Source organism: Mus pahari, chromosome 2 (assembly GCF_900095145.1).
Source record: "Mus pahari chromosome 2, PAHARI_EIJ_v1.1, whole genome shotgun sequence".
NCBI lineage: Eukaryota > Metazoa > Chordata > Mammalia > Rodentia > Muridae > Mus > Mus pahari.
Window position 1 is genome coordinate 150,992,656 of NC_034591.1, and position 27,907 is coordinate 151,020,562.

Here is a 27,907-nt window from a genome sequence, read left to right on the forward strand (position 1 = left end):
CTCGTTCTTGACATTAAGATCCAAGTCCAGACTGGCTGAGTAAGGGTGGGATCATTATTCCCAAGTGCCACCTAGGCACCATTTGAGCAGTTGGGACATCTTCCTCCAGCTAAATGCTAGCTGTTCCCAAAAGGCCAAAGCCATGAGGCTCTTCAGCAAAATTGCAAGCTTTGGCCACTCAGTTACCGATTCCAATTTCCATCTTGCTACCATGAGGGTGAAACTACAGACCGCTTCCCTCTCGAATCCTGTCTCTTCATCTGCAAGTGAAGGCAAGTGATACTTCTACTTCAAGCCTAGATTATCTTTCAAAGGTTAAACCAGCTACCAGTGAAGTACCAACTGCACACAGGGCATGCAGACACTGCCACATAGAAGTTATCTAGCTTTCTCAACAACAACAACAACAAAAAAAAAAAAAAAAAAAAAAAAAAAAAAAAAAAAAAGTGGAAGAAAACTGACCCATTCTGAAAATTCAGACCTGACCCACTGCAGGGTTTAAAACATGTCATGGAGTTGCAGGCCATGCAGACCAAGCCCCTCAGCAGCCTGTCCCTGAAACTGAAGGGCAGAGATGGCCATTGCCTTCCAATTTCCACAGGGCTTGCTCCCTCCTGTACTCTTCTCCCCTCGACCTTTAGCTCCTCTCCCCATCTTTCTCTTTCTTCCCCTTTGTCAAGACAGGACCATAGTCAGAAAGCTCAACAACCAAGACAACGCCTATGACAGAGCTATATCACCCAAACAGTGTTATCACACAGTGTGGTGTGTTCTACTCTGCAGTAGCTCTCAGACTTTGCCATATCTCAGGATCTTTGGGGGGAATTTTATGAAGACAACAATTAATGCATCTTCATCCCAAACCTTTAGAGTTACAAACCTGGAGTACAAAGCCAAAGATTCTCTTTTAAGATAATAATAAAATAAAATCTTCTTGCTGAAATGTTCAAGAATTCCTCACCAAAATGACTCCTGGGATTCTACTACACAGAAGAGCTTCCCCTTGCTGCAGATGCGGACAAATACAGAGACCCACAGACAGACTGTATGCAAAGAGTAAGAGGCTTGGAGCAGTCTCTAAGAGTGATGGATATATTTCTCCTTCACATCCCTCTCCTCAGGCTCAGGGAGCTCTGCTGAAAAGGAGGCAGAAAGAGAGTAAGAGCCATAGGAGACAGAGAATACCAAGGAAGCAATGCCTTCGAAAACCAAACAATGGATGAACACATGAACTCACACAGACTGTGGCAGCATTCTCAGATCCAGGACCAGAATGGGTCCCCACCAAATGGGGTCCTAGAGCAAAAAGAAGGGTCACATATCCCTATTCCTAACCAAAAAGTCATTTCCAACAGATGACAGCCATTTGCAAGTGAAAAACTAGTTTTGCCTCACTCAGAAAACAAATCACTTCTAAGGTTAGGCTTCATGCCCAGCAGTAGATGGCCACCACAAAATGAACTGGGCAGCATCCTTGCAGTGTCTTGGTCTCTTAATGTGAACTCAGGTGTTTGTTAGTTTGTTTGTTGCTGGATTCTACTTTACAGATCCTTTGCAGATATATTACAGCTTTTGCTTTTGTGTTTTTATGGGATTCTTGTGTGTGCACATGTTGGCATCTCTGCACTTATATGAATTTCTTGTGCTTTTTCTTCAGATCTTTTTCTTGTTTTGTCATATTAGGATTTGATTGTTTGTTTGTTTGTCTTTATCATCTTTTATTTTATTATTATTCCCTATCTACCTGTTTGCTTTCTAAGGAGAGACAGAAAGGGTGTGAATCAGGATGGGAAGAGCAGTGAAGTGGAATTGGGAGGGGTAAGGGGGGGAAAACAGAAATCAAAATAGATTAGATGAAAAAAATCTATCTTCAATAAAAGAAAAAACGTATTTAGACCAATAGAAGAAAAAGAAGAAAAAGAAGAAGAAGAAGAAGAAGAAGAAGAAGAAGAAGAAGAAGAAGAAGAAGAAGAAGAAGAAGAAAGAAGAAGAAGAAGAAGAAGAAGAAGAAGAAGAAGAAGAAGAAGAAGAAGAAGAAGAAGAAGAAGAAGAAGAAAAAGGTCTACCATGCTCTAAAAACAAACTATATAAACTGTATGAAACTTCTTTCTCCTTTTCTTACTGTATTTTTAAGTCCTTCATTTTAATTCCCACAATTCCCTTAACTGATTAAGGTATATTGTTTTAGTTTTTGAGAGTTTATAATCTTTACTTCAGTAAACCCCAGGCATGGTAAAAGAATAAAAAGTGTGTGTGTGTGTGTGTGTGTGTGTGTGTGTGTGTGTGTGTGCAGACAGCAGATCTATCAAAGTAGAAATGGGAGGATACAGATGGAAAACAGCAGACATAGGAGTAGGCAGGCAGAGTAGGAGGCAGGGGTGGGTGGCAGCCACATGCAGTGACAGTGGTTCTGACTTGCCATGAAGTCTGTTGTCCTGGCAACAGGATACTGAAAGGTTAAAGGCTTGCTGCTCCTTACAACTCTACAGAGCGTGTTGCCAAGACAACAGAATGCATCCAAGACACATGGTGGCAGGCCATGAGGACTTGGGGGTATGCCAGGACCCCTCTCCTCACAAGGCAGGCTACCTGAGATGGCCAAGCCATTATTGCTCCAACTCCCATGATTGATGTCATCAACATTTATTAAACAAACAAACAAACAAATTCCCCCTGGATATACCAGTCCCGGCAGGTGACTTCTGATGACCGTCACTCCATTAAGAAATAAAGAAAATGACAATGGGCTGTGACTGTGTCGACATAAGTCCAGGAGCTGCCAAAGGACACCCTTAACATGGAAACTCCAGGAACTATTTAGAGAAGACAAAGCCAAACCATGTGCCTCTAGCTGTCTACATACATTTAGTGTTGTCACAGTTATGAACAAATTTTGTGAACAAAGCAAAAGCTAAGTAACAAATAGAAATACCAAAACAAGAGCATGTCTGGCTTGAAGAACTCATACTGTTAGGAATAATCCCAACCGTTTATTCACTAAGAGATGTGTGCGGCAAAGTAACAAATAATGTTATTTACACTTCAGACAGAAGCAGTCAGGGCTCAAGAGAACCCAAAGAGGGACTGCTTAGTCTGTGGGGCAGTAGGAGGGCTCTGGGGACAGAGTGGGTACCAGCTCTATCATACAGATGAGGACACACAAGCGACAAAGTGGGTACCAGCTCTATCATACAGATGAGGACACACAAGCAGAGAAGTTACATGCACAAGACATTGCCTAGTCCAGGAAAGCCAGAGCTCAAACTCACCAGGCTTCAACCCCCTGAACTAGGCTAACTCCATCTGAGAAGACAGTACCTCACCTTAGGCCACTCCCTTCCCATGCCTAGGAAGAATACAAAAATACCCAACTAACGTGCCAGGGGTCTTCAGTCCTATAAGATCTGGCCCCAGAGGACCTCATCAATCTAAGTCACACTGGCCTGTGACTCACCAAAACCCAACAAAAGTAAAAATAAAAGAACACGCTTCCACTTCAAGGCCCTCACACCTGCTCTTCTCTCTGACAAATATCGTCCCTTACATCTTCACACATAATGCAGGTCCTCTGGGACCTTCTGTGAGAAGTCTAACTAAAATAGCTCATGATATTCCTTCCAGCTGGTTCATTAACGTTTACCACTGCTTTAGTCAGGATTCTCTCACTGAGACAAAATACCACCCCCCCCAAAAAAAAACCAACTTAAGGGAGGGAGATTATATTCTGGTTCATGGCCTCAGAAGTTGTGGCTAAGGTAGGCGGGCATGGTTATAATATGCCTGCTGTGGGCAAATCATCACGGAGGAGGGAGTATGTGAGAGGGGAAATGTCACCTCATGTCCACCAAGAAACACAGGAGACAGAAAGGAAACACAGGGAGGAAGACAGGAAACACAGGGAGGCAGACAGGAAACACAGGGACACAGATAAGGAACACAGGAACACAGACGGGAACCATAGGGGTGCAGACAAAAAAAAAACACGAAGGGCAAAGGTTATCTCTGCAAGGCATGATGCAAATAGCCCACATCCTCCACTCAGATCCCAACTTCCACAGTTTCCATCCCTTCCCAATAGTCAATTCAATTATGAATCTATCAAAGGATTAATCACTGATTACTCAAAACCCTCAGGATCTAGTCACCCACAAAATACCCTTTCATCTGGCCACCAAGCCCTTAGCAAATGAGCCTTTCCAAGGGACAGTCATATGCAAATCACAATAACTCTCATTTAAATAATACTGTTTAACTGAAGTATCTGTTTATTGTCAATCCACTCATACAATACGTCTTTCTTCTAGACTCTAACTCGGGAACCTTCAGTGGTAGAGACTGTAAAATGCTTTTTGCATGGATGAATAAATGAAGAGAAAGAATGTTTTTGCTAAATGAAGTTCCTAAATCTTGGAAATTCCCTGAAGTTCTTAAATAGCTTAGGAAATGGCATTGTCTACATTTAATGTCGTCAGGTGAGTGCTAGGTGATTTAGCATGTCATAGGCACTGCCTATGTTCATCTTTCAAGATTTTTTTTTTTTAAAAGTCTGTTTTCTCTTTTAAATTTGTGCTAATAAAGTCAAGACTGGCTGCACTCCAGTGCTTTGTTAGATGAAAGATTTACTCTGCTGCTTCACATGGAACCCCTAACCCGAGACACCCCACTTGAACACTTGTGTTAGAAATAAACTGGAAATGCACAATCTAACTCTAAGTCTGATGCCACACGGAAGGCTGGTACCTGGCCAGATGTGAAGAAGGGAGGGTAATAGAGATAGCATCCCAGAGGGAGATAAGAAATGGCTTTGCCAGTAACTAGAGACATTAATCCTATTATCCATTTTCATTCGGATTTAAAACACTTTGCTCTTAATTGCGACTCACATTGCTGCCCTAAAATAATGAATTCACACATACATCTACTAAATAGATATTAAGGGCTTACAGTATGCTAAATGTAAGCTAGGTTCTGGGAATACCTGGAGGAAAAAGATGCAGTCCCTGCCCTGGAAAAGCTTGTAGGCTTCTAACAGGGCGGAGAGAGAATAAATGAGGACTGCAATGTGCTATGGTCATAGTAGTGATGACAGCAAGCAGGCCATGGAAGGGAAGAAAGGAGAAAGAAGTTTGACTTTTCATAATAGAGAAGATGTAATGTCGATTCTGACTGGGTTGAGAACCACATAGGAAATTAGATCATGTCCCTGCACCTGTAAGGGCATTTTCAGAGATAAACCATAAAGATCCTGAGCTAAATGGTGGACTAATACACCCATGCATTCAAGCTTTAAGTACAGGAGGTTGTAGACCTGTGGGGCGGGGCTTGGCTATGGGAAGTAGCTCCCTGGGGTTTTGTCCTTTCTGGCTGTGTTTTGACCCTGGGCACTTCCTGTCATGACTCCCCTCCATGTCCTATCTGCCATGATGTGAGCCAAGCCACCCTCACCTCCATGGTGAACTGACACCTCTGAAACTGAACTGAGACAAAGCCCTGCCTCCCCTCAGGTTGATGATGCCAGGCACTTTGGTCACAGCAGTGAGAACAGCTAACTTACAGGAAAGAAAAGCACCTTGAGGCAGGAGAACATGAGTGAAAGCACGTGGACCAGAGGCCCAGGAAGTGAGGACGCCCAAAGTGCGTACCCAATCAGCCCAGAGCTAGGTGAGTTCTAACCACATAGCTAATGGCTTACGCCCCTGGTCATCTTATTAATCACAATTTCCCAGCTATTTTTCTCATTTCTGTGCATATGGACATGTTTGTCTAGGTGTGTGCACAGGTATGCATGTGTGAACAGCTTGAGTTAACAGTGTCTCCATCATTCCTTACATTTGTTTTTGGAGACAGTGTCTCAGGAGAAGCTGAGTGATCCAGCTATCTGGCCAATGAGCTTCGGGGATTTGCTCATGTCCTCCTCCCCAGGGCTAGGGTGATAGATGTTTACAGGGTGGGCTAGGAATCAGAATCCAGAGGCTCACACTTGGAAGACAAACACTTGCCCGGCTGAGCCATCTACCCCTGACTCTCCAGTACTTTGAGCATCCTGATTCAATGCTATGAGGACCAGAGTCTCCTTGAATCTTTATTTTATGTATTAGGAAACTAAGTCTCAGAAAAATGTAAATGGTAAAATTAATAATAATAATAATAATAATAATAATAATAATAATAATAATAAATAATTATCAATGCCATGCATAAACATGAGTAAAGACAGGAAACAGCCTAGGGAGTGGAGATCTGCTGTGTCTCTTCTTAGCTGTGGCATGCATGTTAGTTTGCAAGGGACACTGCAGCAAATTATCATGTACTCAGTGGCTTTAAAAAGTAGAAACGAATGATCCCTGGAGTTTCTGGAGAGCACAATCTCACAGGCCTAGTGTGAGGGTGTTTTTAGTGTGTGGGGGGATGTCTGGAGAGAGAGTTAACTGAGAGGACCAGCCCTCAGTGTTGGTGGCACCACGGCGGGAAAGGAAAGAGCAATTTTACCACCAGAAACCCATCACTGGCTCCATGGCCCGCCATGATGTGAACCGCTGTGTTCTCCGGGCCTTTCTTGACATGATGGACGGCCATCTTTAAAAGTGTGAGCCAAAACGAGTCTTCCCCTGCTCAAGTTGTTTCCACCAGATACATTGTCATAATGATGAGAAAAATAACTAATGTAGACACATGTATAGGTTCTTTAGGACATTGGCAAACCTTTTGGGGGTCACAACTCAGCCCAGTTAGTGTTCAGACAGAGTATGCACTTCAATGACTGTCAACTTTTAAAGGTCCTCATTTTAAGGCTCTATGTGTCACACTGTGCCTAAGGCTGGGATACTATTACTGATTCCCACAGCAAGCCACTGTATGGCATAGGGGAATGACAGGTAAACAAATTATGAAGAAACATAAATAGGACACTGATCAACAAATGGGAGAGAAATTGCAAATTCCAAGGTGGGAACCACATGAGGATCTACTGAGGGAAGAGAATGGCTCTGGGGGACAAGGACAAGGATGTTCTAAGGAATGGAGGAAACACAGACAAAGGCACAGAGATGTAAACCAGCCAAGACCATTCAGGGAGCTGTAAATAATTTAGCGTGGCTTGACATTGCTCTTCAAGGGCAGGGAGACTAAGAAAAGTCCTGGTGAGGTAGTCTGGGCCCTGATCAAAGAGCACGTCATACTGCAAGCCGTGGGAAGCCAGAGCAGAGCTCTTGGTGAAACCATCCCCATCAGACTTGAGCCTCTAAAGGATCTCAGGTGAAGTTAGCCATGTAGTACATGCAAGAGAGAGCCAGGGCTAGATCTCTAGTCGAGCAGGATACATGCATGGGGTAGGGACCCAGTGGAGATAGCCTAAGAAGATGGGGCTAACAGAACTCCTTAGAGAACTTGATTATTGCTTGAGGAAGAGAGTAGCCTGAGCTGGCTCCCCAACTGGTAACTCTCATCCTCTGAGGGTGAATCTCTTGGGTTTCTTTCTTGGTCGCCCCAACCCCACTCTTCTCTTGCTTTTCTTCTCCTCTTCCTGTCATCGGGGGACTTCTGTTTGACCTTCATGACGCTCATCACCTGTCCTGGCCACCCCACAAATTATGCTGCAGTCAAGCTTCTGCTCTTGACCCCCTACATCCAAGGCTCTGACCTTGATTGCCCAGGATGCAGTTTTATGCTTGGGCTCAGAACCCAGGGCTCTGTCTCTGCACCTGCTATTCTAGCTTGAAACCTCCAAACCTAGGCCCTACTCTTGACCCCTGAACCTGATCCACTCACTGCACTCAACACTTTGCCCCAACCTCCTGATCCCTTCGTCCCACTGTTCACTCTGAGCCTTAGCCTGCTCGTGTCCTCAACTACCTTCTTCCTACAACTGAGGAAATTAACTAACTGGTCTAGTAATCTAGATGCCCAACCCATGGGACTCTGCACCTGTAGACCCAAAGGCTGACTACACATTTCGACTTCTATGGCCACAGTTCCTCACTCCCATTGCCACTGTCACCAACCTGTGGTGTATCTGATTACACTTGTCATTATACTTCCTGTAACTAGCATCAAAAACATCAACAGTGCACAGTACCTCAGAAGGTCAAGAACAACTTGAAAATCTATTGACTTTGCCAGTTTGGAGAAGGTGAGAGGTGAGGAAATCCAAGGTTTGAGCCCACATTTTCAGATCAGAATATAAGGGAAGAATGATGAGCAAGGGAGCTTTCATGTTTACTCAGATTTATTAATGCGGATGTGATGTGCGTGCGATTGTGAGTCACGAAGGTATTTTTCCATAGACATACAACTAATAGTTTGAGTGAAACCCTCCTGACTAGGGATGCTACTACACACTAAGGGATACTTCCTATGCTTTGTGACCCCATTTCAAGTGCCTGCAATGCAAAGAAAACACGCATAGGCACAGCAGTCATTGTGACATCTGATCAAGTCCTGATCTACTTTCGAATATCTCCTAAGAATCCCTAAGAGTAAAGGTGAAAGAATAATAACAAGGAGGTCAGAGGGAACACCTGGCGAATGAGGGTCCCGCTCCAGAGCATGGTGGTTTCTTAAGCTGTGGCTCAGGTCTCTGTCAGCAAAAGGTTTATGGACTTGTGAGAACCAAAAATTAATTCAAAACCAAATGTTTAGCAAATCAAGGTGCTTCAAGCTCTGCTTGCTTGTGTGGAACTGTGGGACATCACATACATAGCCTCATGTCTGAAAACATCTTTTTCAGTGTGTGGGCCTTCATGAGCCACTAAGAGATTCCATCTGAAACAGGTCAGATGTGAGACTGTTGTGTATTATAAATCATAGGGTTTTCACTGTCCATGTAAAGTTCTCAGCTTTTATCAAAACATAATGACTTAGTTGTGGGAAACAAAAACATAATGTTTTCTGTCCATTATTCCTCAATGTGAAAATATCCAATCTATATCCTAGGATTGTATCATATAAAAAAAAAGTTTGATGTTTAAATTACCATTTGAGTTACTGAATTAAGTCTTATTTAAAAAATATTATATTGAGTTTGCATTTGGGATTAGGGCATAATTTCCAACACTTCTGAAATGGCCTTCACCATGCTTCTGTCATTGATTACTATGTATTTATGTGAAGGGATAGTTGTTATTAGTGTTGAAAATTATGAATGCAAAATACAAGACAAATCTGAAATACACTGAAGATATTTTCAGTCTTTGCAGTACCAAATACTCAGCCAAGATTTAATTCTTTATGTAAAACAGGATGAGCACAGTCGCCTCTTTAATATTCAAATTTTCTTTCATCTGGAAAATTATACACATGCCAAAGAATTGTCTTAAAATAAATTTCTTTATGATTTACTATCATTACTGTTAGATTATATATTTATCTCATACACCTTTGTACTCAGGGCCACATAAAAGTTTCTTGAGCAGAAAGGGGTCACCAGCAGAAAGAGGTCAGGACTCTGCACTCCAGAGGACATTGACGAGGCCAGAACAAGGGCACTGAAGCAGCATTTGAGGGGAGGCTTGAGGAAAGAGAGATGTTTGGGCTTTTGTATCATATGGATATTAACTGAATTCCTAATTGTCATTTTCTCTGAGAGGCACCTTCAGAGCCACCCACACCTCCATGTCCCTTTGTCATTCTTCCACAGAGGTCAGATCCCTCCAAGGGCTGGCCATGAGACAGACATCACTTTGGACAGTGAAGTCAGGATGTGAGGAAGACGCTTCCTGATGTAACACTCTCCTAACATTCTCCCCTTCCTTGAATAAGGACATGATGTCTATGGTAGCGAAGACAGCCGCATCCCAACCGTGACAAAAATACCAAAGGCCATCACACAGCAGAGCTGGCATCATTCAGTGGCTGACCCACCTCCAGAAGAGTATTTCTGAGACCCCATTTGTCTAAACCATTATGTGCATATCACTGCCTAGAGGTCCTGGGCAGCATTGCTAAGCCTCTTTGACCTACAGCTTCCTCATCTGTAAGACAGAGACAAATTGTCTCATAAATTAAATGAAAACATAGGATAAGATGTTATGTGTGAGGTGACAAGCTGCAATCAGGTGACTGGGCCAGAGCTTGACAGAAAACAAACGGTTATCAATGTCAGTCTTTCTCATCACCACAGCGTAATGACTTAGGATAATTAAACCACCGGGTCTCAGATGATGGAAACAAATGCCCGAAGGGTTTCTCCATCAGTTAATAAAAATGTCATTTTCCTTTGAGAGTCAAGAATGGTGTGCAGTATGAAAATACATCACAGCACATACAAAAGATCTGAGTTTTACCATGCTTCACATCTGGTGCCTCCTGAGGCTCACTCTGAACCAGGAGCTTTTGTCTCCCTTGGAGAACTTGACACTCAGCAAGGTCAAAGGGCAAGACCGAGGTCACAAGGCTGCAAATGAGGACAACCCAAACATACCACACCAACCCACACTCCACAGCCAACACCCTTCCCTTGCTGTGCCTCTGCACCCGTGTAGACCCCATCATGTTCCTGAGAGGTGGTCTGGGAGTGATGCTCATGTGCAGTAGCTTCATGCTGACCATCTTCATTTCTGTGAAGAGCATTAAGGCTTCAAGTTTTACAAGCAAAATAAAATGGCTCTGGACAACTGGGCAGTCTTCTCAAGGCTTTTTAAAGAGATGATGTACAAGCCAATTAGAAATGTATGCCATAGAAGATAGAAAAGTCTAGAATCTGCATAAAGCTGAGTGCTGTCTATATACCTGCAGTTTCCAGTACCTTGAAGAGAGCTGCTTGCCTAACTTTCCACAATTCAGGGACTGTGAGAAAGCTGGAGAGACACTAAACTCCAGACAGGCAGTGCTATCATGGCTTCTTCCTTCCTCTGGCATGCACTGGGAGGAAGGATCCATGACTTCAGAGTCCAGTCTAACAACTCTAGCCCCTGAACTTTGACAGAGGCACACAAACACTCACTCACATTTAGTTTCTTCAATAAGACAAAGGAAATGTTAGGGCTTAGCTCCTAGGATTGCATGAAAAACTAAAACGCTCACTAACAAGAACCAGGCCTATGCTGTACCCCTGTATCTGACACTATAATACCAGTTTGCTCCTAGAATGCCATCTTCTAGACAACCCAAAGTGGGTGAAACACCACAGCACTTCAGAAACCTCAGAGAAGACACTGGGCAAAGGTACATGTAGCATGTGGTTATCCCAGCTTAAATGTGCTAGCTAAAGAAATCCACATGAGAAAATAGAAAAAGAAGGAAGGAAGGAAGGAAGGAAGGAAGGAAGGAAGGAAGGAAGGAAGGAAGGAAATAATCATAGGCTAAAGAGGATAATGAACTCTGTGGGAGAGTGCAAAGACAGAGAGAAAGATAGAGACAGAGGGGAGAGAGAGAGACAGAGGAGAGAGAGAGGAGAGAAATAGGGAGGGAGAGGGTAGAAACAGGGGCCACCATCCTATCTGTCACTTCCCAAAGTGGCTTTCTGCACAAAAATCAAAATAACGACAAAAATTAAAAATCAGAAAACAGTAAAACCTGAAAATAATCTTTGGAGCATCACTGTGCAACCACATCCTTTAGAAAGGCGAGAGCGGAACCACAGAGCACACAATGAGCATGCGCACAGCCTTCAGTGAGGAGGAAGGCAGTCTTTCACTCTGATCAACCCATATACCCTGAACCATGACTTGCACTCAGCGCTCCCTTTCCTCTCTTCAGAGATCTGGTCTCACTCCATCTTCCCGGATCCTGCTGCAATCTCCAACCTTCTGCTTTGTGTCCTTCATCCTGTCCAAGCCATTCTCATTGCCACCAACGCCAGAGCCAGAAAGATTTTCGGGACTCCGGTGTTCTTTATTGAGTGTGTGTTTGTTGGGTACCATTCCAACATTTTTACCATATTTTCTTTTTCCTTCAAAATGATGTAAATTGGTTAGAAGGAAGCCAATTTATATCTTACAAACTGTCTACTGAGCCTCATATCACTTAAGCGATGATTGCCTACATTTCCCAAGCTCATCGGAATGGAGATTGAAATGTGTGACTTATAATTCTTAATTCCGTGTCTTATGAAGCAAAATTGTACACAGAAAAGCATGGGTTTCCAAACATGTGTTTCTAGGAGTTGAATCCCAGTTCGCTGTTAACTGGGAGCTATGATGTTCTGGACTGGCTACTTAACATCTCTAAGGTAAAAATGTGAGGACCCAAACAATGGAGAAAGCTCCTGGAAAGAGAAGTGCTTCTAGCCTGATTTCAGATTGGCACCCTATATCCAGGATCTCAGAAAGAGTAAAGCAATTATAACAACACAAAATAAAATTCATTCTCAGGTGGGGGACTGCCAAGGAGCACCTCATACATTTTTAAACATTCCTCGTTACTACTCTCAACAGTCTTCTGCTATAAGTTCTTCAGTAGCTAGACGGAGCTTTTTCTGTCATGGGTGTAGTACCCTTTTTGGCCATGGCAAGCTTCCATACTCTAATGAATCTCAACCTCCTAGATGGGATAAGGTCTCTTCAGTGCTCTTCTTCAGAGCTCTCTCCCCCAGATTTCTCTCCTGAGAAATCTTTTCTTTGTCAGTGTTAGCCAGGTTCTTAGCAAGGTGCATGCTACATATCTCATTTAATCGTTAACCATTCCCCAATGGTTGCCTTCCTCCCACTGTGCAGCCAGGGAACTGAGGTCAACCATAACAAGCTGGTAAGTAAACAAGAATTCCACATCCAGAAGGTGCTGGTTGAAGCCACTGGACTCCAGCTTCTGAGCTCTCAGCATCTGTGCTACATTGTCTCCTGTGCTTCTTCCCACCAGAGTATGCTGTGCGTCTCCCTCCCTGAGAGCAGAAAGCTGGCTCTTTGACTGACCCATCTGTGTATGCAAATGTGACTGCACATGATTTGACCAGACACGGAGGCAGATCTGTCATCCTTGTCATCAGAAGTCCTTATAACAGTGGTTTTTTCAGGCACCAAAGGCTCTACAAATACAGAGAGTAAGTGTAAGTTCTAGCCAATGAAAAGAAGATAATAGACACTGAGGGGCAGATGAAATGGTTCCCTTGGCTACTAAGTTTCAGCCACAGACACTACTGTAGCCCAGAGTTCCCACATCCATGTGTTACCCTGTTGCCCAACTATCACTCACAGCTGTCAAATCATAGGTCCCCTTTCTACCTGGACAATATGTGACCATGGCAATGGAGTGGTTGCTTTGATTTTAAGCCAAATACACCTGGCCTCAGACTTTGAAGCCAAAGCGTCTCTTGCCACGACCTGAAGGGCTCTTTGCTTGATTTCATGAAGATCCTCTAAGCCTGTCAGATTCCTCAGCACAGCCTGAGAATCACTTCTGTCCTCTCAAGTGCCTCTGGCCCTGTGACACCACTCCTGGGGCCACCATCAATTTTACCCCATACCCTCCATGACCAAGCATCTGTCTCTCCGTCTACCTGGATCTTCTTCCTCCTTCCTCTTTCTGACTTTGAACCAAAATTCAATTAGACATTATTTACTCTACGTTGGGACTTCTTCCAAAATAGTCACTGTTCATCTTTTACTGATGGGGGGAAGTAAAGGTGAGATGAGGTTTTTGAATTCGGTAACAATGGGGACAGGAGGAAGAGTGGTTGCTCAGGTGGATCTCATGGTAAGAGACTCCTGAGATCCACACTACCAGGTCAATTCTACCTGTTACCCCTAGGAGGCAGGAGCGAGCAGGTTCTCGGTAGAACTGCGCTGCCCTGGTTCAGTCTCCATTCTCTCCTGCAATGAGCCTTCTTCATTGCTTGACACTGAATCGAGTGCTTGATGACTATGACATCCCCCACAATGCCATAGGACAAAGGAGAAAGGAGCAATTAAGAAGGTTTATGAAGCCCCCACCAGCCTCATTCTTTCCTTAGGGGCAGCAGGTCATAGAGTCAGAGTGTGACTTCCTGTTCCTACAGTATCCGCTTAGATGAGCTCTTTAATCCCTTTGAACCTTGGTTTCCCATCTAAAAGAGATGCATTGACACTTAGCTCAGTGGTATTAAATAAAACGATGCATGGGCAGGCTAACTGCCTAGCATACTTAGCATACAGTGAGCACGCTCACAGCACCCAGCATGCACCAGGGAGCACAAAAGCCCAGCCTCCACCCAGGCTGCACCTCAGCTCACAGTTTTATATTCATGTTGAGAGTCTGCAAGAGGTACCAGGGGGACACAACCAATCAGCGTATGCACAAGCTCCCCGCTCGAGGGAAATAACACAGGTTTGCAATAACTCAAGTGAGCAACAGCAACAAAATTATTTTTATCTGTTGTACTCTGGGAAGAAGCGCACACTTATTTATGATTTCAAAATTTGGCTCTTAATCATGTCACCATTCTTCCGATGCAATATTGCATCCTTAGAATACCGTGCATGAAATAAAACATAATTTACCCAGGACCACAGTCTTTAAAAATGATGCCTACCCAAAGCAAACACTCAATGGGTTTTGCCACAATGGGTTCCCTCTCCTTTGCATTTGAATCTGTCCCACTTCCTGGCATCAGCGACTCCTGCCAGCATCTCTTTAACTTTCATTTCGGTGTCCACAGGGACACAAGAACATCCTCTCACCTGATAATGAAGCTTCTCTCTCTGCTGCTCTCAGTCCAGCCTGCCCTAGACTGAACTATGGGAGGAAGAAGCATCAGTCATCTCTACTGGCACCAACAGATGGCGACACTGGTCATAAGAGGTTACTCTCCACTAAACTAAATTTGTGCTGGTGGTTCTCATCTGGTCAAGCAACATGCTTGTTTGTGGTGGCTTAGCAAGGCTCTGGGTATTTCCAAACATCTTTGACCACAGAGCATGCCCTTTGGACAGAAACCTAAAGGCAGTTCTGAAATTGGTGACAACAAGCGTAGATGGCGGTACTAAGGTGGAGATGATTCTAAAAATGGCTAATGTTGCTCGTATTGTAGGGGAGTGGCTCACTCTAAAACAGAAATGGCTGAAAAAGATGGGCATACGGGCTGCGGGAGCTTAGCAAGGACACCAACCAGTGAGAAAACACAACTGAATAACTAGCAGTGATGTAAAAATAATCCAAGTGGAACATTTTTCTGTGATTTCAGACTCAGTGGTGATGTCAAGAGAGATTCTGTCTGTCATTAGTCACTGAATCTAACGTGAATTTGGTCATTTCCTTTCAGAAGCTTCGAAGCAATGCTCTCAGCTTTAACTGTGCTCTGGAATCACTCAAAGTGGTTTCAGACCCCAGAATCTCAGGCTGTGATGGACCCAGACATCACACCATTCAGAGTCACCGCCAGGGACTCCGCTGTGAAACCCCAGCTAAAATCTTCCAAGCTAATAATGGGGGAAACATGGTTGTGTTTGTGGGGCGAACGTCCCTCTGAATGTGCAAACTCTGAGACGTCAGTAGATGCCTTTCTAGTCCTATAAACATTTGAGTCTCCGTGGACAGCAACTGCCAGCCCTGGGGCATTTTTCTCTGTAAATCTGTGTGACCATTGTGGAGGAGAACACAGCTATCATGGTAGAACAAAGGGTATTTATAGTGCTGAAGGATCTACTCACAGCATACCTATTTGGAAAAAGGCAATCAACCAAGACTCCAAGTCCAATAGCACTTAGTCAGACACACAAACCTGTCTTAAACTTTAGACCATTGGTTCTTAATGCTGAGAGACCATTTAATAAAGTTCCTCATGTTGTGGTGAACCTCCCCCAGCCATAAAATTATTTTCATTGCTACTTCACAACAACAATTTTGCAGCTGTAATAAATCATGATGTAAATATGTGTTCTCCAATGAGATCCCTTGAAAGGGTCATTCAGTGCGCGAAGGGGTCTCGACCCACAGGTTGAGGGACATTGCTGTAGACCCTTCTACACCACTATCACCTTTTCACTTTCATCTCTTAACTACCTGATTAGTTCTCATCCATTCGCTCACTCATCGATGTGCTCTGGTGCACTTCTATCTTTAACTACTTAGTTTTGCCTTAAAAACCAATGCAGCATTTGCTTCTTGGAATAGCCTCCTTTTTACCTTATCTGCCATTATCATAGATGAGCCCCCATGGATGCCCAGGATGGGGGTGAGAGTCTGAGCAGAAATGAAATCGAGGATCTGGGCGATGGCTTCCTGGTCAGTGTCATCCGCGAACACCACCCCCTGGATCTTCCGGTCAGACATAAGATCGCAGATGCGGGTGATGATGCTCTTTGGGTCAGTCTCGTTCATGGCTACCAGCTCCACCCGGGGAACTACTGAGAGATGATGGAAGTCATCTTTCTCGTGGGCATCTTTTATGGCCACTTCGTCTGAAGTGCCCACGAGGATGACAGCGATACCGATGCTGGGGGCGCTCTTTTGGGAACGAGCTTTGCTGCCCGATACGGCCAAAACGGCCAACACCAACCAGAACTTGGGAGAACAACACTCTGCGCTGGGCTTCATCTTCAGCTCGTCGACTCTCTGAAAAGAGAAGGGAGAAAAATTATTTAAAATGTGACCCGCGTTGTGGAACACATCCTTGAAGCGTCTGAATGCTAGAGTCAAGAACCTCGGCTCCGTCTGCTGTTCATGAAACTCGGCTTCTCTCCGCTAACCCAGTCTCTTCATTCTGACATTCATGGGGCATAATGAGAGAAAAAGAAAATTTCGAGAGCCTAATAAGTCTTTGACCAAGACAAATGTGCAGCCAATAGACAGAGATAAGGCAGGCGAGGAGATGCTGGAAAGTGTAAGCCAGCCAAGCACTCACACTGGAGACAGCAGGAGGGGGCTTGCTGTCTTGACCCCTGGCACTCTAGTTATAACCCTCCTTGAGCTGCCCTTGGCAAAGATTAGGCCAAGTGAGCTGCAAAAGGGGGCTCAGTAGAGGCTGGCCACAAAACATGGCCTGGATAAGATGAATCCAGCAAGCTCTAGGCACAAAGGCCAGTGTTCTTGTTGCCTGGGCCTCCCAGAGAGTGATGACCAAGAAACTACTTCAGTGTTTCTCTTTTAGAATCTGTCTTTTAACACTAAATCAGAGAATCAATACATGGGCACTTAATTTTAATTGATCTTTACAATCACCCAGCAGGGGAAAAAATTAAAAGGAATATTAGCATCTCATTTTATATGTGTTGACACAAAGATTCAATGAAGTTAAGGGACCCACCCAAGACTTAACAAGTGAAGCAGACTTAAAAAACAGATTCCTGTGTGTGTGTGTGTGTGTGTGTGTGTGTGTGTGTGTGTGTCTTTGTGAATATATACTACATTTGTGCAGGTATTCTCAGAGTCCAAAAGAGGCATCTAATCATCTAATCTCATGGAACCAGAGTTACAAGTGATGGTAAGCTGACAGTCTGGGTGCTGGAAACCAAGTAAGTGCTCATAAGTGCTGAGCCATCTCTTTAGCCCCAAGTGGATTAATCTTGAACCCAATCTTGAATCTGATTTCCATTCTAACGTGTGTTCCACAGCACCGTACACCCCACACTGGCTTGCTGACGACTGTACTATGAGAGGCATCATTATCCTGACCTTCTAATGTGTTAGAGTATAGGAGCAAGCAAACACCATTCATAGTTAGAATCACACCCTTGAAGATCTATTTTATTTCCAACCAAAGCCTACAGCCATAACCTCCTGAAATGATGGTCTGTATTATGTATAAAACATTACCTTCTTTCTACTGACAACTAGCCTTTTTTTTTTTTAATCTCCACACAGGCCTCCAAAACACACGCCTCGCAGCAGATTAAAGATGCAGAATTCTGTAGAGTGTGAGCTGTAGCCATTTCTCTTAGGTTTCTCATCACTCGCCGTAAGCACCTCTCATCTTATAAGAATGGGTCCTGCCTTTGTTGCTTTGCTTTAAACGGCCATTTATTGTACAATATTATACACGGTGCACTAGAAGGTATTTTCCTCATGTGCAATCTCTTTGCTTCCCATGAAAGTTCTACAAATTAGACCTTTTATTCCCATTTCTCAAATGGAGAAACTGAATCTCAAAACAGTTATGTAATCCTCGGAGGTCAATGGTGGTGTAACGCCAGAATGTAAATAGATTTAACATAGCATTATTCTCCAAGAAAACAGCCTACAAAGAGCACCCAGAATTAGAAAAGGCCCTTACTTTTCTATCAAACATGAAAACGCAATTTAATCTCTCCTGCTTCCTTGACCAAAAAAAAAAAAAAAAAAAAGAGGGAATTTTAAAGGAATTATTAGGAACCTAAAAAATTGAGAATTTGGCTAACAAGAAGAAAAAAAATCATAATGAAGGTATTGAACAAAGAAAGATCAGGAAGTATTCAAGCTGAGCAGAGTGACCACAAAGGGCATTAGTGATTCGGGAGTGAGATGCTAGGACATTTTGTGGCTGAGGAAGCACAAAATCCAATCCAGTTCTTGGCAGAGAACCTTTTGGAACTCTTGTGGTTACAGTCATCCTTCAGCACTGCCAAGAGGAGACCTGTATCAATTGCCTCACTTCTCCGGAAAGAAATAATATGAGTGTCTTCATGGTTCACACCTGGCAAAGCTCACACCTGACAGCTTTCTGGTCTCTCTGTTTCCATAAAAATGAGGAATGACTCCAAAGCTTCCAGACTTTCACACTGATGAGCTACAGCCAGGACAACTGGGGACTGAGCATCTCCTTCCAGTGTTTAAAGAAAGTCAGTAGGATATGGAGGCTCAAGTAGTACCAGATACTCAGTGGGAGACAGTTGGATTTAGTATCTCAAGGAGATGGGGACTATATGCATATATAAAAAGGCTGCTGGATTCCAAGGGTTGATTTTCAACGAGAACCCAGAGATTCAGAATTTGGTAAAATCTATCCACTCGCTTCATTCCACTGGGATTCTATGCTTACAGTTACAAGTCCCTAAATCAGATTTCTTCACGTGGAAAAGTGGCCTGCTCTGCCATGGCAGTTTATTAACTTTAATGCACCCGATGCTCTCCTGTTTCAAGCTCATATTTGCTCTCTTTAAACACTTCTTGTGTTCCTCCATTTTCCTCTCCCACAATATATTACACTCTTTCATGCAATGGCCAGTGGTGACAGTCAACAAATAGGATCTGGTTTTTACCAAGCATCTCTTTTATACTGGGATAGAGCAAAGCTCTTTACAAAATAATACATTATGGGAGATAGCGGTGACAGAGGGACCATGAGCTGAGCAGACACAAAGCTTTGAATACAAACTCAGCTTCAAAGTGTGTGCGGGATGGGGAGGGGGCAGTTGAGAGAAAGTGTGTAGTCTGAGATAAATGCTGCCATTCCTTTCTTCAGTCACACGAGACCAGACTGGATGCACCGGCTCTTTGCTGTTTGCCTCCTCCTCCCCATTTTACTTCATCCTCTCCAGAACTGGAAAGCGCTGCCTTGGCTTCTCACCAAAGCCCCCGAGGTCTACCTAACGCCTGTGACTGGTTTGGTACACTTACACAACGATGCATCTGCCCATCTTACCCAACAGGAGACCTCCCAAACAGGCCTTTTACATGAGCAACCACGTACCAAGCATCGACTACCTTACAGACAGTGTTTCCCCTTCATTTCCTCTTATCCTCCAGTGGTGGGAATCGAACCCAAGACCTTGCACATGTTAAGCAAGTGATCTATACCTGTGCTATATCCCAACCCTGGACATCAGTTTTGATTATTAGCTTTGATCATTAGTTTTGATGCTGAAGATGCATGTTCTCTCTACCTTTCTGAATCAACATGTAAGAGAAGATATAGACACAAAGGAAATACTTTGTCTCATTTCTATTTACATTCTGAGGATACGGCACTGCCTCATATACCATGAACAGGAACTATTCAATAGACTGTAGCCAATTTTACCACTACATTAGACCATTACATAAGACTGTGATATATAATATTTTGTATATCAAATAGTTCATGTACCATGTTTTAGATGCTATGATTGATGGAAACTTTTCATGCATTATCTGATTTCTAGGAGAACACTGTAAGTCATAATTCTCCCTGAGTTAGAAGTGAGAAAAGAGATTTGGGAGGTTAAATACATGGACCAAGATCATGTAGCAAGCTGAGCTTCATATCCAAGTTTGTCTGATTCTAAAAGCTTTCTCTTTCCACTCTTTGATAGTACAGGTAGCTTGAAAAGAGAATGAACAAATGGATGAATGAATGAAATTATGAACCTGGCTTTAGAGCAGTCTCATGTTAATGAAGAGCATTAGGATGCGGTAGTCACCTAATTACTGTTATCTGGTTTGTCACTGGTAAAATCAGGAAAAGAGGCCTAACCTACATACCTGGGAGGGTTTGTGAAGATCAAATGAGAATATGTGTATGGAAGTGCTTTGAAGAATATAAAGTACTCTGCAGATGCAAAGGGTATTACTGTTGAGCTTTTAGAAACTGTTCAAGGAACCCAGCTATTTTTGACAGCACAAAGTGAGCGTGTGGGAGGTAGGGGGTGTGTGTGTGAGAGACTGTCAGACAGAGGCTGAGGGGAATATTAAGAGGAGCCGTACATGGGACAAAGGACATTAGTTCTCTTCTGACCTAACTTTCTGGAAAAGATGTCACATCTAATGTCCTCAGAGTAACATGTGCCTCTCTGACAGAATCCTAGTCTTGTAGCTGGAGTGGCTGACCTCAGGAGCCATCCAGGCTAGGAGCCAGTAGTGAATGACTATCACGAAGCTTGATGTCCTCATTCACACTTTCATGGTTGTGGGGAAAGGGGGATGCAAGAGAATCAGCAGGAAGGAAGGGACTGACATCACCTTTTCAGCCGTGTGCTTCCTTGGCATTTGGGCTGAATGACCCACGCAGAAGGCTTCATTCTTTACGGTGCATGGTGATTATGACAAGAAACAGCCTATACTTGCTCCTAACTGACTCTACATCCATCTGGTGTAGGAGATGGACCAACTCTTTCCTTAAAGAAAGCGGAGTTCCAGGATAGCGCCAACAGGAAGTGTGACTGTGTAGGAGAATTTAAGCCAAAATTGCCAAGCACTCTAAGTCAATCAGGATGCGACTTAGAGTCACTCCATTAAAAGAGTCTGTGATAGGGATATGACAGACAGGGGTCAACCACAGATTAAAAGTTTAGGAACTGGACAGATGTCCTTGCACATGCTTGTAATCCCAGCACTTGGGAAATTGGGGCAGGGAGATCACAGGCTTGACCGATCTGGGCTATGCAGGGCAACTGTGTCTACTAAAACAGTGCCGGAGGCAGGCTTCAGACCCAGGAACATCCCAAGCCGTGAGTGAAGTTAGGAAGCTATGGAACACAGGCGCGTGAGGCGGTACGGAAAGTAAGGCGGCCTCCACGGGAAAAGGCATGACCTTCCTGAAGGTTAGAGTGAGCATCTCAACATTATGATACCAAGATAAATCCAACAGCGGGAACATCCAAAGGTAAGGATAAATGTCACATGGGCACCGATAGGATACAACCAGCAGTCCTGAGTACATACAAACCTAGAAATACAAGTTTGATGTGTAGAAAAGTGCCATTAAAATTTCTAAGAGGAAAAAAAGTATAAATTCAACAGACAAAACATCTTATAAGTAATTTATGAAAGACCTTTATAAGAAGTATGAGCAAAAAGCTTGGATGAATTCAGATATCTATAAATGCACATAACAGAATACACATTAGACATAAATCTATAATGCAGTAAATTCTATAGTCAAAATTAAAGAAGTATCACTTTTTTAAAAAATGTGTTTCAATGAGAAATAAAATTACATTTTGCTTTGATTTATGTGAAGATAGGGTCTCTCTACATAGCCCTAACCATCCTATGTAGAGCACTATGTAGACCAGGCTGGCCTCAAACTCAGATATCTATCAATACCTGACTTTAAAATTACTAATTTTTTAAATCACATATATTAAACTTTTGAAGAGATTTACTTTTAAAGAAGCAATAAAGGAAGCCCAAAGTACAAATCTTTCTACAGGATAACGATGAAAATACAAATTATCAAAATTTCCAGAGCATCTAGGGAAAAAAGTATACTTTAAATACATTTCTAAAAAATAAAATGTTACCAAGAGTAATTAATGTTTATAATATTTATAACTAGTTTTTCACTCAACCCTGAGAAGAACGGTTGTAAGAGCCAGAGGTGGTAGAAACTTCAAGGAAACAGCATGTTCAAGATACAACAGGACAGATGTATATATGAATACACATATCCCTCACACACAAGATCAGAGCAGACAGAATCTCAGCAGTAAGCAGAAGCAGGCACGATGGCCCACTCCTTGCCAAGAAGATACATGTGGTTAAAGCTGCTGGAAGATGGAAGTCGGCTATCAGCAATGGAGTGAGTGAGTGACACAAGATGCATGAGACAGGCCCCAGGGAAGGCCTCCTGCTCAGGAGTAGGCAGGCCACACTAATCAGGTTCCATATGTTTAGTTGGTTTGTTTGTTTCTTAAAAGAAAACAAAAAACATGAAGTTGGATAGGTAGGAAGGTGGAAGAGAATCTAAGAGCAGCTGTCGGAGAGCAAAGAAATCATCAAAATATAATCTATGAATTTCTTAAAAAATAAATAAATACTTTTGTTTCATCAGTTTTTGGAGGGTCTCATCTTGCTTATATATTATGATTGTGCTTTTCTTGTGCTTTTTTATTTTTAAAAAAATTCTGATTTGTTTGTTTGTTTGTTTGTTTTAATTTGCCTGTTTGTTTTCTAAAGAAAGAGAAGAAAGCTGCATGGAGTCAGATGTGTGGGTGGAGAAGATTAGGGGGGATGGGGAAGGGGGAGCCGTGATTGGAATATAATGTGTAAATTGTCAATAAAAATTAAATAAAGCCAATGAAAACTAAAATGGACAAATGATATCAGTGAGATGCAGTACAGAGGACAGACATAACCAGCCCCCAAGGGATTCTTTAAGTGGCAATTAAATGACAAAGCTGTAAGATGAGTAATTGATAGGAAATAATGGAAAGTGTGAAGGAAACATATCATAAAACATAATTATGACACATAAAGCAGAGATTATAAAATAATGAAGAAAATACTCTAAAAATTAGTTATTCTTAAATTTGATGCATAATATTTAATAATAACAACAATAATAATAATGTCAAGTAAGAAAAGAAGTACAAAAGAATGTTGAATTTTTAAAATAAAACAACAAATAACCCTCATCCAGAACATAGCAAAAACCACACCTGGCTTTATCCCATCTTGTCGGTTTGTACCCAGCAACCCCCACCCTGCTCCACCCTTGCCAAAATAAAAAGAAGTAAAAGATTCAGGCAAAATAAGATGATGACAGCCCTCTACCACATATGAACGCAAAGGCAAAGATAATCTATTAACTAGCCAAAACACAGGGAATATCTCTAATAATGATTGTAACAGTAATGATCAAATATGATTGATAGCAAGAAGCAGGGATGGGGTAACTAGCATCTACTTCTCAAAGCGATCCCTGTACTAAAGGGCCAAGGATAACCGGAGACTCTCCAAGCAATGAAGAAAGCATGAACTAAAATACCCAGCCACAGCAAAGAAATACAAAACATCTAAACAAAGAAAGTTCTTTGATGGTGCAAAGTAGACCCCAAGATTCCTCCTGTAAGCTACACACCAAAAACCTCTGATTGTTTGCCCCTTGTCACGGAGAAGATTCAAGGTTAACTTTTTTAGAGTTACTGGAAACACTAACAAAATAAATCAAGAAAATGAAACGTTCAGCTGGGTTTGGCAGCTATATATATATAATTCCAGCTACTTGGAAGCCAGAAGCAAGAAAATTACAAGTTCCAGGTTTGTCTGTGGTACTTAATAAGTCCAAAAGCCATCGCGACACTTAGTGAGACTATTCCCAAAGAATATTTTGGAGGTGCTGGGGCTCTGGTCAGTAGGAGAGTGCTTTTCTCTTGGGCTCAATACCCACATCAGCACCACAAGGCTAAGTGTCAAAGATAGGAGAGCCAAGAAGAAAAATGGCATTTCATTAAGAATATAGTTATGTACATAGAGAATCTGATAGCACAAGAACTGTTCGAATTAATAAGAGCTCAGCCAGGCCTGTAGATAAATGGTCCTATTAGGAAGAAAGAATCAATACTTTTCTTCTAACCAACTAGGAAACATAATATTCATAACAGCAAAGACAACTATGAATTATTTAAGAATTAATAAGGAAACGTCCTAACCAAATGTCTATAGAGAAAAATTTAAAGTTCCATTGCAGGAAATGGCAGAAGGCGTCTTTGTCTGAACTTCAACGCCAGTGAGTCACGAAGCCAACATGCCTTTAACTCAAGTCTGTAAAACAGAACCAAGAGAACTTGTTCAGTAGCATCCTTTAGCAATTGTCAGTTCCAACTTAGTTTTGGGTTTTAAATTAGATCTTTTTAAAAAATACATCTTTCATTACATTTGTGTTTGCTTGCTTGTATGTCTGTGTGCCGCATGCATGTAGCAGCCACAGAGGAAAGAAGAGGGTACTGGATCCCCTGGAACTGGGGTAATAGGCAGTTGTGCATCAATATATGGGGTGATAGGAACCTAACCTATCCTCTGTAAGAGCAACATGTGCTCATAACCACTGAGCCTTCCTCTCAGCTCCTTACATTGGGATTCTAAATCTTAACCTTCTGGCCCAGAGGCTGCGGATGTGGTTGGCATTAAGCTGGCAGAATGCTTGTCCAGCATGCATGAAGATCTAGATTCCACACTGTAATGTAAAACCAGGCATGGTGATACACATCTAGAATCCCAACACTGTTGAGTGCTGCAGGAGGAACGGGAGTTCAAGGCTAACCTCCGTTACCTAGTGAGTTTGAAGCCTGACTGAAAAAAAAAAGTCTCAAACAGAGGACAAAGGATAGATCTAACCAAACAAAAACTGAATCTTTAAATGACAGTGACTATTGATTGTGTGCATGTGTGTGTGTGCATGTGTGTATGTCTGTGTGACTGTGTGTCTGAGTGTATAAGAGGGAGAGAGAGGAAGGGAGGGAAGGAGAGAGGGGGAGGGAGGGAGGGAGAGGAGAGAGATACAGAAAACAGGAGAGGGAGAGGAGAGACAGAACAGACAGACAGACAGACAGACAGACAGAGAAGGAGAGAGGCTGTTGAGCTCATGTTTTTGAGTCAGAACACTCAGTTTGGGCAGCAGATGCACTCACTGGCCATCTGAGCAGGCAGTGTGGGTAGCGCAGATGGCCAGCCTGCACTGTCAGATGCCATTACGAAGAACAAGATCAACATCTATTTGCAGCAGGTGAAATGCAACGGCATCCACACACTTTTCATGTTTGCAAATCCAATTTCAATCTCTAAAATGTATTTAGGGGGGCAGCGAAATGTGTAAGTGGGTAAAGGTACTTCCCGTACAACCCTGATGACCTGAGTTTGATTCGCAGAACTCAAGAGTTGAAGGAGAGAACCCAAGATGTGAAAGGTTGTCCTCTGACCATCATATATGCACAACCATACTCACACCACCATCATCATCTTCTTCATCATCATCATCATTATAGTTACCATCATCAAAATAATAATAATGATGATAATGTGAAAATGTTAGGTACTTGCTGTCTTATATCTACTAAAATATCTACTAAAATCTTGTATATAAACAAGATATAAAGGGGCCATCTTTTGTTTTGGGTTGACTCAAACTTCACAGCCATGTCTGAGTTCTGCCTATGTCTTCCTTTTCACTGTATAACCACCATCTATTCCTCTTTGGGGATGGGGCTCTCTGAGCCCTGCTTTGACTCCAGAGAGGAGCAGGGTGGGAAGCTGGAGAGTGTGGGCAGCTACTATGCCTGCATCCCTCTGAAACCAATGAAGAATGCCAGATTGACTGGGTTATCTTACAAACATGCCAAAACCATGTGCCCTACGTGGCCATAAGCAGGAGTATACTCCTGTGGGAAATGTGTGTCAGCCAGTCACAGATCCCACAGATCCATATGACTGAACTAGAAAATGAGTGAGAACAGATCCTAAGTCAAGTCGCTTCTGAGGAGATATGTGATGAAGAACACCAACAAACGTGGAAGCAGAGGAAAGATCAAGCAATAGATGCCTAGGAAGAAAACTATCCAGTCCTCGCAATGCAGGAGAGCATGCTGTCGTGGGACCACCAGCTCCTCAGATGCCACAGAAAAATCCACCTCATTCCTGCCAGCGGCAAACATGGCTCTGAGTTGGCAGAGCTTTTTTTTTTTTTTTTTTTTTTTTGCCAACTCTACTGAGCAATTGCCTGCTTGCCCTCACTCCATCAACTCAGGGGTTCGCTTGAGCTGCTCTGCTCTGTGAACTCCCAGTGACCAAACCCAGGGCTGTCCCCACTTTATGGGCAAGCACGTGCAATTCTGCCCATATCCAAGTTCTGGGGGAGAGCTGTGCAGATAACTGAGGAAGGGTTATAGATCACTTTACACACGTATGTTTTAAGACAAGCGCAGATGACCAACTGCACTCCAACTGTAAGCAGTCACTCGTGACTGCCTTTTCTTCTATTCCTTTGATGATCTGCAGGAGGAGGCAACAACATTGTTCAAAGTTTCTCTTCTACGATCTGCACATGGTTCTTAATTATAATTCATTTATATGCCTCCTAAGACAGTGTGGGTAGTCCCACTGAAAGCCAAACCTTTTGAAACCTGAGTCTGATTGTCACCGTTTGGTATCTAATTAGGGCAATTGTGTGCTCCAACAGCAAAAGAGCATTTTCAAGTGTCAATAAAAAAAAATTATTGGCTTGTTCCTGAGTATGAGGAGGGGGATGGACAAGGAGAACAAATGGGATGAGAGAGAGAGAGAGAGAGAGAGAGAGAGAGAGAGAGAGAGAGAGAGAGAGGAGAAGCGGTAAAGACTGAGCTGGGAAGGAATTCAAAGATTCCAGGACAACATAGAGCAGAAGTAGGAGATGGACCACCCGACCCACAGGCATCTTACAGCAGTAGGAGATAGACCATCCGACCCACAGGCATATTACAGAGGTAGGAGATAGACCATCCGACCCACAGGCATCTTACAGAGGTAGGAGATGGACCATCCGACCCACAGGTATCTTACAGAGGTAGGAGATGGACCATCAGACCCACAGGCATCTTGCAGAAAATGAAGTTCTGGGCTGCTGAAAAACAGCCTGACCTGAACTTAATTAAAAATGGTGATTTGGGGGGGGGGGAGGGGAAGCTGTTTTCTGTGGCCTGAGCATACTCCAAGCCACTACAGCCACCAAGAAAGCATTTTCCCGAGAAACTCACAGATCAAACATAGTGACAGGAGCAGAGCTTTGGGGTTCATAGGTATGTGTGTGTCCTTATTGCTTTGTATGCATACATGTTTCCTTGTAGGTGTATATTCACGTATGTATATGATGGCCATGTGCAGACAGACACCAGGAGTCAATGACAAGTATCGTCCTTCAGCCCCTGCCACCTCACATTTAGAGTTAGAGTCCCTCATTGCCTCTATGACTTATCAGTTCAAGGAGGCTGACTGGCCAGCCATCGGGTTCCAGGGGCCCTCCTGCCTCCACCTCCCCAGTGCCTGTAGGCACATACTGCCATGCTTGGCTTTTCCGTGGACACTGCAGATCTGAACTCGTGTGAAGCAAGCACTTTACTAAACTCTCTCCCAGCCCTAGCCTTGTGAAAGACTGTTTCTAGGTCCTGTGTGGATTCCAAGCCGCTACGGCCTTCATTCTTAACTTTGTCAGGATCTTGGATCACTTTCTTTAGTTGTATCCACCTCAGCTCCTTTATCCATAAAGTGTGAGATAACCTCCTTGTCAGAATGACTCTGAAAATTGACTTGTCTGACAAATATTAATCAATCATTTTCTAAGTGCCAGAGGATACCCCACATGGAATGGGGTCCAATCTCCAAAGAGCCATGACACACAAATCGGGAGTCACTGTCA

At 43.1% G+C, this 27,907-nt stretch overlaps 1 protein-coding gene across 3 annotated transcripts in view; it reads right to left on the bottom strand.

Annotated features, from left to right (window-relative positions):
• Positions 1 to 27,907, bottom strand: part of Grin2b (glutamate ionotropic receptor NMDA type subunit 2B) — a 436,141-nt gene that overhangs the window by 290,587 nt on the left and 117,647 nt on the right. For all 3 annotated transcript variants that reach the window (XM_029535630.1, XM_029535631.1, XM_029535632.1), the window contains one exon: positions 16,033 to 16,461. In XM_029535630.1, coding sequence (XP_029391490.1) covers positions 16,033 to 16,443 — 411 coding nt within the window. In that variant the 5' untranslated portion in view covers positions 16,444 to 16,461. The remainder of the gene's footprint in view (positions 1 to 16,032; positions 16,462 to 27,907) is intronic.